Raw genomic sequence first — 15,073 nt, forward strand, 5'->3', positions numbered from 1 at the left:
ATGCCAGAATCTTTTCTGTAATACTATGGGCTATTAACTTGTTAAGCAGCTTCATATGTGGCACCTTGTCAAATGTCTCCTGAACATCCACCAATTCTCCTTTGTCTATTGCTCATTGTTTCTTCAAAGAATTTCAACAGATTTGTCAGACAAGACTTTCCCTTAAGGAATCCATGCTGACTACGGCCTATTTTATCATCTACCTCCAAGTACCCCAAAACCACATCCTTAATAATTGACTCCAGCATGTTCCCAACCACTGAGATAAGATTACTTGGCCTATAATGTCCTTTCTTCTGCCCCTTTCTTGAAGAGCAGAATAACATTTACAATTTTCCATTTCTCTGAAACCATGCCAGAATCAATTGACTCTTATAAGATAATTACAGATGTCTCCACAATCCCTTCAGCCATCTCCTTCAGAAGTCTCGGGTGTGTACCGATCGGTCCAGGGGACTTAACTGTCTTTGGACCTTTCAGTTTCCCAAGAACTTTCTCTCTAGTAATAGCAACCACACTCACTTCTGCTCCCTGACGCTCTTGAACTTCTGGCATACTCTTAGTGTCTTCACAGTGAAGACTGATGCAAAGTATTTCAGTCCATCCACCATTACTACCTCTCCAGTATCATTTTCCAGCAGTCCGATATTTACTCTCACCTCTCTTTTACACTTTATGTATCTGAAGAAACTTCTGGGGTCCTCTTTAATACCATCGATCAGCTTACCTTCGTATCCCATCTTTTTCTTCATAATGACTCTTTTAGTTCCTTCTGTTGGTTTTTAAAAGCTTCCCAATCCTCTAACTTCCCACTAATTTTTGCTCTATTATATGCCCTCTCTTTGGGTTTTAGGGTGGGTTTGACTTCTGTTGTTAGACATGGTTGTGTCATCTTGACTTTAGAATATTTCTTCCTCTTTGGGGTGTGTACATCCTGCACCTTCTGAATTGTTCCCAGAAATTTCAGGCATTGCTCTCTGTCGTCATTCCTGCCAGTGTTCTTTCCAGCTCCTCTCTCAAGCCTCTAATTCCCTTTACTCCACTGTAATACTGATAAATCTGACATTAGCTTCTCCTCAAACTTCACAGAGAATTCAATCACTTTCTCCTAGGGGTTCCTTTACCTTAAGTTCTCTAATCAATTCTGGTTCATTGCACAACACCCAATCCAAAAATTTGATCCCCTACTGAGCTCAACCATAAGTTGCTCTATAAAGCTATGTCATTGTTACCGGGTTTGGATATGGCCCAAGTGCAGAGCGAGAGACACTGAAGCAGGTCGATAATTCACAGACTTTAATACGAACAGTATTAAAGGGAAAAGAAAACAATAAACACTAGGCCAAACAGGGCCGTTAACTAAAACTCTCAAATAGAAAACAAAGCCTACACTACGGCTGAAAAGAACACTGCTAGTCTTCAGAGTCAGTTGAATCAAAAGTCCAATTTCTCAGGTAATGCTGATGCAAAGCAGCAGCGAAGTGTTGCTGTGCTCTGTCCAAGTCTCAACAAGCACTACAACGACAAGCCGATCAGCCTGCCGGGAACGCTGTTTCTGGGCACACAGCAGAGAAGCCCTGGCTCGTCTCCAGGTGCGCTTGTAACGCTGGATCAGCTGTTCAGCAGCAGGAATCCTACATCGATCTCCTGATCAGGGAAGAGCAGGGTCTGGAATCCCTTCTGGCATTCAAAGGGAGGCAGACCGGTGGAGGACAACTGGAGGTTATTGTGGGTGATCTCTGCCCAAACCAATTGGGAGCTCCAGGACATGGGGTTGGAAGAGGCAAGACAGCGCAGGGTTGTCTCCAACTCCTGGTTCCCTCTCTCAGTCTGGCCATTGGATTGGGGGTGGAAGCCAGGCGAGAGTATGGCCATGGTTCCTACAGGACAGCAGAAAGCCTTCCAAAAGCGGGAAGTGAACAATCAGACACTATGTCTTGAGGAAAGCCATGGAGCCTGAACACATGTTGAACCACGAGTGTGGCAGCATCTCGAGCCGATGGGAGTTTGGGGAGGGCAATGAAGTGGGCAGCACAGGTTATTTACAAAAAGGTGTCTGAGTACTCTCTGGACATGCTGGACATGCTCTTCATGAGAGTGGGAATAGATAATGATGTCATCTAAATACATGAACTGGTTCAACGTGTCCATGAACACATCATTAACCAAAGGTTGGAATACAGCGGGGGCACTGGCCAGACCAAAAGGCACCACCATGTATTCATAGTGGCCATTAGAGGTGCTGAATACCATTTTCCACTTATCTGCTTCTCTTATGCAAATCAGATAGTAAGCATTGCGCAGATCAATTTTGGAAAATATTGTTGTTCCCTGGAAATAGAAACTTAGAAACCTAGAATATCTACAGCACAATACAGGCCTTTTGGACCATAAAGCTGTGCCAAACATGTCCCTACCTTAGAAATTACCAGACTTGCCAATAGCCCTCTACTTTTTCAAGCTCTATCTAAAAGTCACTTAAAAGACCATATGGCCGGCAGCCCATAGCAGCACTCACCACTCTCTGAGTAAAAAACCTACCCTTGACATCTCCTCTGTACCTGCTCCCCAGCACCTTAAACCTGTGTCCTCTTGTGGCAACCATTTCAGCACCAACACCAATGCTCAGAAACAGTTGAAAATAGAGATTTCTAATGCCTCAAGCATACTTTATTTGAAGGAATAATGTTTATCTGACTCTCTCCATGAGATGATGCTAGCTGGAGAATGAATCAGCACCCAACTTTATCCTTACATCTTGTTACATTCTTTTCCTCCTTCACTTCTTACCCATTCCTTGTTTTCATCCTCCAGTTCAGCATCCAGAAAGTCCAGAGTTACCGGCTCTTGGAAGTTTATAATCTAGAGGGGAAATAATTAGAAACACGTGGACAGTACCATACCCATCAGAGAAATTGAAAAGTAGACAATTCCCCAGTGTGCAGCTTTCAATGTTTAGGATGTCAGTCTTTTCCCCAAGAGTAGGAAGCCTAAAACTAGAGGGCATTGATTCAGGGTGAGACAGGAAAGACATAGATTTTCACACAGAGGGTGGTGTGAATATGGAATGAGCAGCCAGAGGAAATAGTAGAAGTGATTACAATTACAATGATTAAAAGAGATTTGGACAGGGACAAGGATGGAAAACAAAATTAGAGGGATCTGGGCCAAATGTAGGCAAATGGGAATCACTCGGGTAGACACCATGGTCATCATGAATGAGTTGGGCTGAAGGGCCAGTTTCTCAGATGCACAAGTTTATGATTCTATATATTTATGACTCAGTGTCTTGGCCATAGCTCATGGATTTGAACACTCCTTTAATCCATTTTGGGTGTTTGGCTACAGCAGATCTGGGAAACACTAAGGAGCACCATTCACAAAGACAGTAACTTCAGTTTCACAGTGCCTGCTCATACCTTTGACTAACTATTGTAATAATTTACTCCAGCTGTGGGGCTAATTGTTGATGCTGAACCCGCACCCAACAGTTCCTCATCATTATCAGTTTAGGATGTTACCACCAGATTTGGAATCTGTTAGTAAGGTACATGGGAGGACCTTCAAAACTAGAGGACACTGAACATAGAACAGTGAACCTCTTCAGCCAATTATCTCCATGTCAGCCATGATATCAGATTAATCCCCTCTGCCTGCACATGCTCTATATCCATCCATTCTCTACTTGTTCATCTGCCTGCCTAAATATTGCTAATATAATCAAACAAGGACTCTTTCAGTGAATAATTGCACAGTATTTGAGTGTTACATGGCAACCTGAGCAGAAGGATGATTACACAGATTGGCAAACAAGAGGAATCTGCTTAGGTTGCTTACCTTTGGCTGTAGGTTGGGATGAAACAGTACATACCCATTTGGATCAATGGCAAAAAAGTACCCATTGCCACCTAACTGTGGAGAGAAAACAGTGGAAACATTAACAGGAATCTCTTGCAGATAGGCCATTGCAAAAAACCTCACAGCAGATGACTTGCTTGTAAGTTTCAAAGGGAGGCAACAGAAATCAGAGTAGATTAGTGTCATTTGTCACATGTACATCGGAACATACAATGAAATGGATCATTTGCATCAAATCTCTTCAGTGAGGATGTGCTGAGCAGCCCACCAGTGTTGCCACGTTTCCAGTGTCAACCTAGCATGTGCACAGCTCACTAACCCTAATCGCATATCTTTGGAATGTGGGAGGAAACTGCAGCACCCAGAGGAAACCCACACGGTTTCTCTCCCTTTGCCTCGTTGAGATGAGAACATGATTAATCTTGTTTTGCCTTGTTCAATTGCACTCTAACTTCTCATCCCTGAAGTGAGCACAAATGTGTGAAACAAACAATACAGGCAGTCCCTGGATTATGTACCAGTTCCATTCCCGAGTCCGTCTTTAAGTTGGATTGGCACTATGTCGGAACAAGTACATCCAGTATTATTTAGCATCAGTTCATGAGACGTTTGTCTTACTATATAGTATATATTTTACCTTTCTGTGCATATAAAACACTTCAGAAACGTATGTATTCCAATAATTAAACCATTGTGTTGCTTAGTAATAATTGTAGCTTTCATTGGGGCAGGACTTTTCACATGCTCCATTATTCTCACTTTATCTGTTATCCTTTAAAATTGTTCCGATCATTGACCGACTGTAGCCTAATACTTTTCCAATGACCGATGGCGTTTCACCCCTTTCCAAACGCTTTACTAGTTCCACCTTATTTTCAATCGCGATCGCTTCCCGTCAATGGAACAGAAACACTGTGGGCGGCGGGTCCCGAGCTGCACCAGCTCCTGAGGTTCGCTGGGTCCTAACGACCACCGCACTGAGACAGGCTAAATGGGACAAGTGGGGGCTGTGCGGGGTTTGGGTATTTGATCCTCCACAATATTCCGTATGGGATTTTAACTGGAGGTGGCAGTGTTTTTTTTTACGAGGTCGAGTTGCGAGCTCGACATCAACCAGGCACGGATGGTACGGGAGTCACTGGATCGACATCAACCCAGCACAGGAGCAGTCTGTCACTGGATCGAACTCGGAAACATCCATTCTCCAGCCAGGCGCTGATCTCACTGCGCCACCAGCCGACCGGAACGGGGGTGGGGGGGGGTCAGGGTGAATCTTACTAAGAAAAATTCAAGCCAAATACAAAGTTAAACACTCAACACAGTGTCGATGGCAACGACTTAAAATGTTGGACGGTGTCGCGATCTGACTTAAAATGGCAGATGGCGTTCGCCTTCCTCAGTTCATAAGTACGAGTAATCCATAAGTTGGACGTTCGTAACTCGGGGACTACCTGTAATTCAGTTCTTACATCTTTTGCTATTTCTGCCCCAATTCAATTTCTTATCTTTCTGATATCCCTTTGTCAGTGCTGTTCAAGAAGTGATAAAAATCTAGCACAGATGATGATTTCAATAGTGGTGCCATCTTGGAACACAGAGCCACAGCAGTAATACACTTAAATCCAGTCAGCTGAATTGAATTGGCTTTATTCCTTACATCCTTCACATACATGAGGAGTAAAAACCTTTATGTTATGTCTCTATCTAAATGTGCAATGTAAAATTTATAGCAATTTGTAATAAATAGCCTGTATAACAGGAGAGTCAATATAATATAGAAATACAATTGTATCAGTGTGAATTAATCAGTTTGATGGCCTGGTGGAAGAAGCTGTCCCGGAGCCTGTTGGTCCTGGCTTTTATGTTGCGGTACCATTTCCTGGATGGCAGCAGCTGGAACAGTTTGTGGTTGGGGTGTCTCAGGTCCCCAATAATTCTTTGGACCCTTTTGACACACCTGTCTTTGTAAATGTCTTGAATATTGGGAAGTTCCCACCACTCTCTGCAGTGTCCTGCGATTGAGGGAAGTACAGTTCCCATAATGATGCAGCCAGTCAGGATGCTTTCAACTGTGCCCCTTTAGAAAGTTCTTAAGGTTTAGGGACCCATACGAAATTTCTTCAACAGTCTGAGCTTAAAGGGGTGCTGTTATGCCCTTTTCATCACACAGTTAGTATGTATAGACCATGTGAGATCCTCGGTGATATTTATGCCAAGAAACTTAATGCTGTTCACCCTCTCAACCCCGGATCCATTGATATCATTAGGAGTTAGCCTGCCTCCATTCCTCCCATAGTCCACAACCAGCTCCTTTGTTTTTGCGACACTGAGGGAGAGGTTGTTTTCTTGACACCACTGTGTCAGAGAGATGACTTCCTCACTGTAGGCTGCCTAATTATTATTTGAGATTAGGCCAGTCAGTGTAGTATCATCAGCAAATTTAATTAGCAGATTGGAGCTGTGAGTGGCGACACAGTCATGGCTGTGACACAGTTCACAGCCCTGAGGGGCACCTGTGTTGAGGGGCAGAGGTGAGGGAGCCCACTCCTGCCGGTGATCTGACAGGAAGTCCAGGATCCAGCTGCACAAGGCAGGGTGAAGGCTGAGGTCTCCGAGTTTCTTGTCAAGTCTGGAGAGAACTCTGGTGTTGAATGCTGAACTGTCGTCCAAGAACAGCATTCTCACATCAGCATTCTTCTTCTTCAAATGTGTAAAGATGGTGTATAGAGCTGTGGATATTGCGTCGTCTGTCGATCGGTTGTATTGGTAGGTGAAGTGTAGGAGGTCCAGTGTGGGTGGTATCATGCTGCGGATGTAGTCCTTGAACAGCCTCTCAAAGCATTTGCTTCTTATTGAGGTGAATGCAACAGGATGCCAGTCATTCAGGCATGTTACCTTGTTCTATTCAGGTACAGGAACAATGATGGATGTTTTGAAGTATGAGGGCACTCTACACTGGGAGAGGGAGAGATTAAATGTGTCTACAAACACACCTGTCAGTTGTGCTGCACACATCTTGGGATGCCGTCTGGTCCCACACTGGTCTACTCATTGGAAACACTTGGGTACTTCAGCCACAGAGATGACCAAGGTGCAGGTTTCTTCAGAGGCTCTCCTCAGGGGCTCAGTGTTAGCAACATCAAACTGAGCGTAAAAAAAATTCAGCTCATCTGGGAGAGAGGCAGTGATGTTGGCAGCACCACTGCGCCTGGCTTTTAAGTCTGCAATGGTGTGCAGACCTTGCCATAAGTGGCGTGTGTTGTTGGTGTAGAGTTGTGTCTGGATCTTATCCCTGTATTGTTGCTTCACTGCCTTGATGACTTTGCTTAAACTGTAGCTGCATTTCTTGAGTTCCTGTTGGTTACTGACAAGGTAAGCTCCATCTTGCGTGGTGAGTGCTGCACACATGGAAGTGTTGATCCAGGGTTCTAGTCTGGACAGACCCTGATTGATTTTTGGGGCACAACATCCTTGATGCACTTCTGGATGAAACTTGTGACCCCTCCGTGAACTCGGAGACATCCTCATCATGAAAGATGCAAAGTCACAGCACTAATACACCTTAAATACAGCCTGGTGAACATGCATTCAGTGACAGGATGAATTTCTGCAGGTCTATTTCAAAGAATTATCAGTCAAATAGTAGTTTCTGGTTTATTCCTTCAGGGTGCTGTTGCTATGACTCTACAGAATTTGGTGCTTTGAGGAGTTAGCAGAAGTTGAGAAAGTCTACAAATAATGGTGGACCTAATGCTAAGGAATACTCTGTAAATTTCAGATTCAGATGTGGATTTATTTATCACATGTACTTGGGAATGTACCGTGAAATGCGTCATTTGTGTTAACAACCAACAGATCTAAGGATGCGCTGGGGGAAGCCCATGTGGTGGAACACATTCTGGTGCCAACATAGCATGTCCACAACGTTCAGCAGAACAACATTGAATACCACAAAACAGAACATAACAAAGTGGCAAAGCAACAAAATGAACCCTGTTCCTCCCTCTCACCCACCCACAGGGTCTAACCCCAGGGCAGGCCATCTTCTTCTCCCCCCAGCCTCCAGTGGACTCATGGATATACTGACATTGTGCCTTCAATTTCCCCAGTGGACTCATACTTCTGCTCAGACCAGTTACTGGCGATGCGAGCACGTGACTCACAATTACAACCTCGAGGACCGTAGCACGGTGATGCAGGAGTTTACACTGCTGCCTTGCAGCTCCGACAGCCTGCCTGCTGACCTTTTCCAGCTGTAAAAGGTAAAGGAAATTTTTTGGGTTTGAACTATCTGGCCTGCTTGAGAAGACTGGCTGTGTGTCCTAGAGACCTATCTCCTGTGCAAGTAAACACGCACAACACGCTGGAGGAACTCAGCAGGTAGGGCAGCATCCGTGGAAACGAACAGTCAACGTTTTGGGCCGAGACCCTTCGTCAGGACTGAAGAGGGAGGCGGCGGGGCCCTATAAAGAAGGTGGGGGGAGGGTGGGAAGGAGAATGCTGGTATGAGCCAGGTGAAAAACCAATCAGAGGAAAGATCAAGGGGTAAGGGAGAGGAAGCAGCTAGGGGATAGGCAGGAAAGCTGAAGAAGGAATGTAAGAGGAAAGCACTATGGGTAGTAGAAGACAGAATCAGCTTTCCTGCCTGTCCCCTCCCTGCTTCCCCTCCCCCACCTCTTGATCTTTCCTCTGATTGGTTTTTCACCTGGCACCTACCAGCCTTCTCCTTCCTACCCTCCACCCACCTTCTTTATAGGGCCCCCTCCCTCTTCAGTCCTGATGAAGGGTCTCGGCCCGAAACGTTGACTGCTCGTTTCCACGGATGCTGCCCAACCTGCTGAGTTCCTCCAGCGTGTTGTGTGTGTTGATTTGATCACAGCATCTGCAGTGTATTTTGTGTTTCCTGTGCAAGTAAGGCTGTTTGACCATAAGCACTGGATAGTGGACAGTGGGCTCATCTATGACAAATGGATGCTACCTCTACCACTCTTCCTCATTGTTCCCACTGCCCTCCCTCTACCATCCTTCAACCTATCCTACTGTTCCGCTGGGACTTGTTGGACCAGGAACTGCTTGTAATGAAACATTTACTCTTGTAAGTGGATGTAATACTGTGCCCAGAATCACCCAGTGATTTGGATAGTTGAAAAATTCCCCAGATATAGCTGTCAAGACATTGTGCCTAAGCTAAAGGTCTTGAAAGTATCACTGAAACTCTGTCTATGGTGTAGATGAAATACTGATATTGTACGTACATTGTAGCGAGGTGTGAACTTCTTGATGTCATCAAGAGCCACATCGATGCCCATCACCCCAAGCATCAGCTGGTTCTGGAACATAAACATAGAGTCATACAGCCTGGGAAGTTGCTCATGCTGACCAAGTTTCAGTTCCACTTCCCTGCATTTGACCCATATCATGCCAAACATTAACTTTATTTAGTGATATAGCGCAGAGTAGGTCTTCAAGCCTTTCAAGACATGCCATTCCAGCAATCCCAACAAATCTGATTAACCCTAATCTAATCATAGGACAATTTTACAATGACCAATTAACCTACCCAGTAATTCTTGGGATGACAGGATGAAACAAGGGCACCCAGGGAAAACCCATGCATTCAACAGAGTTCTTGTAGAGAGCATCAGAATTGAACTCTTAACTGCAGAACGTGCCAATCTATAACAGTGTTGTGTAAACCACTACATTGCCATGGTGTCCAATCCATGAACTAAATGTTGAAATGACTTAAAATTTATAATGCAATTCCACTCTATTCGTCGGCACCCCACACCAAACATTCACTACCATCTGTGTGAAAGAATTGCCACTCAGATCCCATAGAATCATAGAACATTACAGCACAGAAACAGGCCTTTTGGCTCTTCTTGGCTGTGCCGAACCAGTTTTCTGCCTAGTCCCACTGACTTGCACCTGGCCCATATCCCTCCATACACCCCTCATCCATGTACCTGTCCAAGTTTTTCTTAAATGTTAAAAGTGAGGCCGCATTTACAACTTCACCTGGCAGCTCATTCCACACTCCCACCGCTCTCTGTGTGAAGAAGCCCCCCCCCCCCACCATTGTTCCCTTTAAATTTTTTCCCCTTCATCCTTAACCCATGTCCTCTGCTTTTTTGCTCTCCTAGCCTCAGTGGAAAAAGCCTGCTTGCATTCACTCTATCTATACCCATCATAATTTTATATACCTCTACCAAGTCTCCCCTCATTCTTCTACACTCCAGGGAATAAAGTCCTAACCTATTCAACCTTTGATTTATAAAGGCCAATGTACCAAAAGCTATCTTTACAACCCTACCTAACTGTGACACCACTTTTAGGGAATTTTGTATCAGTATTCCTAGATCCCTCTGTTCTACTGTACTCCTCAGTGTCCTACCATTTACCTTGTATGTTCTACCTTGGTTTGTCCTTCCAAAGTGCAATACCTCACACTTGGCTGTATTAAACTCCATCTGCCATTTTTCAGCCCATTTTTCCAGCTGGTCCAGATCCCTCTGCAAGCTTTCAAAACCTTCCTCACTGTCCACTATACCTCCAATCTTTGTATCATCAGCAAATTTGCTGATTCAATTTACCACATTATCATCCAGATCATTGATATAGATGACAAATAACGATAGACCCAGCACTGATCCCTGTGGCACACCACTAGTCACAGGCCTCCACTCAGAGAAGCAATCCTCCACTACCACTCTCCGACTTCTCCCATTGAGCCAATGTCTAATCCAATTTACTACCTTACCATGTATACCTAGCGACTGAATCTTCCTAACTAACCTCCCATGTGGGATCTTGTCAAAGGCCTTACTGAAGCCCACGTAGACAACATCCACTGCCTTCCCTTCATCCACTTTCCTGGTAGCCTCCTCGAAAAACTCTAATAGATTTGTTAAACATGACCTATCACGCACAAAGCCATGTTGACTCTCCCTAATGAGTCCCTGTCCATCTAAATACTTGTAGATCCTATCTCTTAGTACTCCTTCCAATAATTTACCTACTACAGATGTCATATTAACTGGCCTATAATTTCCTGGATTACTTTTTGAGCCTTTTTTAAACAAAAAAAAACCCAACATGAGCTATCCTCCAATCCGCCGGCACCTCACCTGTAGATACCAACATTTTAAATATATATCTGCCAGGGCCCCTGCAAGTTCAACACTAGTTTCCTTCAAGGTCTGAGGAAATACCCTGTCCGGTCCTGGGGATTTATCTACTCTGAGTTGAGCACAGAACATAGAATAGTACAACACATTACAGGTCCTTTGGCCCACAATGTTGTGCCGACCCTCAAACCCTGCCTCCCCCCAACCTTAAATTCCTCCATATACCTGTCTAGTAGTCTCTTAAACTTCACTAGTGTATCTGCCTCCACAACTGACTCAGGCAGTGCATTCCACACACCAAGCACTCTCTTAGTGAAAAATCTTCCTCTAATATCCCCCTTGAACTTCCCTCCCCTTAACTTAAAGCCATGTCCTCTTTAACTGAGCAGTGGTGCCCTGGGGAAGAGGCGCTGGCTGTCCACTCTGTCTATTCCTCTTAATATCTTGTACACCTCTATCATGTCTCCTCTCATCCTCCTTCTCTCCAAAGAGCAAAGCCCTTACTTCTTCACTCTCCATCTCTTGCTTTGATTTAAAAGACCGTTGAAAAACTCCTCTCCTTTTTAAAACTTTGGCGCGCTATGTCATGTGCCTGTGCAGTCTAGCCTCTTTTCCCCGATCAGTTAAAAAAAATGGCTTCTCTCTGAGATGCCTTTACTTCTTCACTCAAAGCCCCTTTGATTTAAATCCCCTTTAAACCTTTCTCCTCTCACCTCAGACTTATGCCCTCTAGTAATAGACTTTTGATCATTTACCTTTTCTGTGCCCCTTATGACTTTAAAACTGTAACCTGTCCAGTCTCTCCTTTTAACCCAAGCACTCCACCTTTTCCTGAATCTTTTCTGTGCCCTCTCTACTTAGATGACAACCTATTTCAAAGTGGTCTCTTTAGAAAAGCTGAACTCCTGGAGTGGATGCTTCATCTCAGCTTAAGCCTTAGATTAGAAGAGCACACAGGATAAAAACTCAAATAGCTAACATTTCTTCATGTGTCATGTGGAACCTACACTTTTCACCTTATGGACACTAAGTGACTGCTGTACGAGAACTAGTACAGAGTAGAGTAGAGTACTAGAGCTGGCCTGACATGTATTAGTATTGTCCAAGTACAGCACAAAAACAGGCCTTTTGACCCATCTTGTCCATGCCCAAATCATTTAAACTGCCTATTCCCCTCGAACTTCTGTTAAACGTTGAAATTGAGCTTGCATGAACGAATTTTGCTGGCAACTCATTCCACACTTTCATGATCCAAAGTGAAAAAAATTTCCCCACATTTTCCCTTAAACTTTCCATTTTTCACCCTTCACCCATGACCTCTGCTTGTAATCCCATCCAACTGCAGTGGAAAAACCTGCTTGCATTTACCCCATCTGTTCCCTTCATAATTTTGTATAACTCTATCAAATCTCCTCTCAGTCTTCTACATTCTAAGGAATACAGTCCTAATCTTTCCTTATAACTCAGGTCCTCCAGACCTGGTAACATTCTTGTAGATTTTCTTTACAATCTTTCAACCTTATTTACATCTTTCCTGTAGGTAGGTAACTAAAACTACACACAATATTCCAAGTTCTTACAGAACTTCAACATAACATCCATCTCCTGTACTCAATACATTGATTTATGAAGGCCTATGTGCCAAAAACATTATTTATGACACTATCTACCTGTGACGTCACTGTCAATGAATTATGTACTGTATTCACAGATCCCTTACACTTGTCTGCATTAAATTCCATTTGCAGTTTTTCATCCTGTTTTTCAAGCTGATGCAGATCCCTCAGCAAACCATGATAGACCATAAGACCCATAAGACATAGTAGCAGAATTAGGCCATTTGGCCCATCAAGTCTGCTCCACCATTCAATGATGACTGATCCTTTCCTCCCCTCTTCAACCCCACTCCATGGCCTTCTCCCAGTCACCTTTGATGCTGTCCAATCAAGAACCTAATAATCACTGCCTGAAAAACACCCAACGACCTGGCCTCCATAGATGCCTGTGGTAATAAAGTCCACAAATATACCACCCTTGGACTAAAGAAATTTCTCTGCATTTCTGTTTTAAATGGATGCCCCTCTATCCTGAGGCTGTCCCCTCTTGTCCTAGACTCCTCACCATGGGAAATATCCTTTCCATATCTACTCTATCTAGTCCTTTCAACATTCGAAAGTTTTCAATGAAATCCCCCCCCCCCCATCCTTCTAAATTCCAGCGAGTACAGATCCAGAACAATCAAATGTTCCTCGCATGATAACCCTTTCATTCCTGGAATCATCTTTGTAAGCCTCCTCTGAACCCCCTCCAATGCTAGCACATCTTTTCTTAGATGAGGAGGCAAAACTGTTCACAATACTCAAGGTGAGGCCTCACCAGTGCCTTATAAAACCTCAGCATCACACCCCTGTCTTCAAGACCTCTTGAAATGAACTGAAATGAAATGAATGCTAACATTGCATTTGCCACTGATTCAACCTGCAAGTTAACCTTTCTGTACAAGGACTCCCAAGTCCCTTTGCATCTCAGATTTTTGTATTTTCTCCCCATTTATAAAATAGTTTGCACATTTATTTCTTCTACCAAAGTGCATGACCATGCATTTTCCAGCACTGTATTTCATTTACCACTTTCTTGCCCATTCTCCTAATCTGTTTAAGTCCTTCTGCAGCTTACCAGTTTCCTCAATGCTACCTGGCGCTCCACCAATCTTCATATCATCTGCAAACTTGGCAACAAAGCCATCTATTCCATCATCTAAAACACTGATATACAGCAAAAAGGAAGTGATCCGAACACCAACCCCTGTCGAACACCACTAGTCACTGGCAGCCAACCAAAAAAGGATCCTTTTCTTCCCACTTGCTGCCTCCTACCAACTGGCCAATGCTCTAACTATGCCAGTAACTTTCCTGTAATAGTATGCACTCTTAACTTGGTAAGCAGCCTCATGTGTGGCAGGTTGTCAAAGGCCTTCTGAAAGTCCAAATATACAACATCCACTGCATCCCCTTTATCTATCCTACTTATAATCTCAAAGGATTCCAATAGGTTAATCAGGTGGGATTTTCCCTTAAGAAAACCATGCTGACTTTGTCCTATCTTGTCCTGTTTCTTCAAGTACTCAGTCACCTCATCCTTCCCAACCACTGAGGAGAAAACATAATTTCCTTCCTACTACATTCCTCCTTTCTTAAAGAGTGGAGTGACATTTGAAATTTTCCAGTCCTCTGGCACCATGCCAGAGTCCAATGGTTTTTTTGAAGATCACAGCTAATGCCTTCATAATCTCTACGGGTACCTCTTTTAGAACCCTAGGGTGCAGTTCATCTGCTCCAGGTGACTTCTGTACCCTTAGGTCTTTCAGCTTTTTGAGCATCTTCCTTGTAGTAGTAACTGCACTCACTTCTCTTCCCTCACACCCTTTAACACTGCTTGTGTCTGCCACAGCGATAGCCTTCCTCACTGCCCACTACACAGTGTCATCCGCAAATTTGCTGATCTAATCACATTATCATCCAGATCATTGATATAGATGACAAAGAACAAACAGAAGCATTGATCCCAGCAGCACGATATTAGAGAGGCAACCCTCTACTACCACTCTCTGGCTTCTCCCACAAAGCCAATGCCTAATCCAATTTACTACCTCATCCTGAAAGCTGAGCGACTGAACCTTCTTGATCAGCCTCCTATGCAGGACCTTGTCAAGTACCTTAGGAAAATCCATGCAGACAACATCCACTGCCTTGCCGTCATCCACTTGCCTGGTAATTTCCTCAAAAAACTCTATAAAATTGGTTAGACATGACCTAACACGCACAAAGCTATGTTGACTATCCTTAATCAATCCAAGACTATCCAAATACTTATATATCCAGTCCTTTAGAATACCTTCCAATAACTTTCCCAGAACTGATGTCAGACTCACTGGCCTTTTATTTCCTGGTTTCTTTATAAAGTCTTTTTGGAGACATCAGGGGTAAGTTTTTTTACACAGAGGGTTGGGAGTGCCTGGAATAACTTTCCAGGGATCGTGGTGGAGACTAAAACATTAGGGGTAGTTAAGAGCCTCTTGGACAGGC

The 15,073-nt window shown here is 43.9% G+C and overlaps 1 protein-coding gene across 13 annotated transcripts in view; it reads right to left on the bottom strand.

The window, feature by feature from the left end:
- The window catches only part of cacna2d2a (calcium channel, voltage-dependent, alpha 2/delta subunit 2a), a 909,486-nt gene that overhangs the window by 131,780 nt on the left and 762,633 nt on the right, over positions 1–15,073 (bottom strand). For all 13 annotated transcript variants that reach the window (XM_059944500.1, XM_059944501.1, XM_059944510.1 and 10 more), the window contains 3 exons: positions 9,114–9,188; positions 3,838–3,912; positions 2,791–2,862 (listed from right to left, as the gene is read on the bottom strand). In XM_059944500.1, the coding sequence (XP_059800483.1) occupies positions 2,791–2,862; positions 3,838–3,912; positions 9,114–9,188 (222 nt within the window). The remainder of the gene's footprint in view (positions 1–2,790; positions 2,863–3,837; positions 3,913–9,113; positions 9,189–15,073) is intronic.

This window comes from Hypanus sabinus, chromosome 19 (genome assembly GCF_030144855.1).
Source record: "Hypanus sabinus isolate sHypSab1 chromosome 19, sHypSab1.hap1, whole genome shotgun sequence".
Taxonomy (NCBI): domain Eukaryota; kingdom Metazoa; phylum Chordata; class Chondrichthyes; order Myliobatiformes; family Dasyatidae; genus Hypanus; species Hypanus sabinus.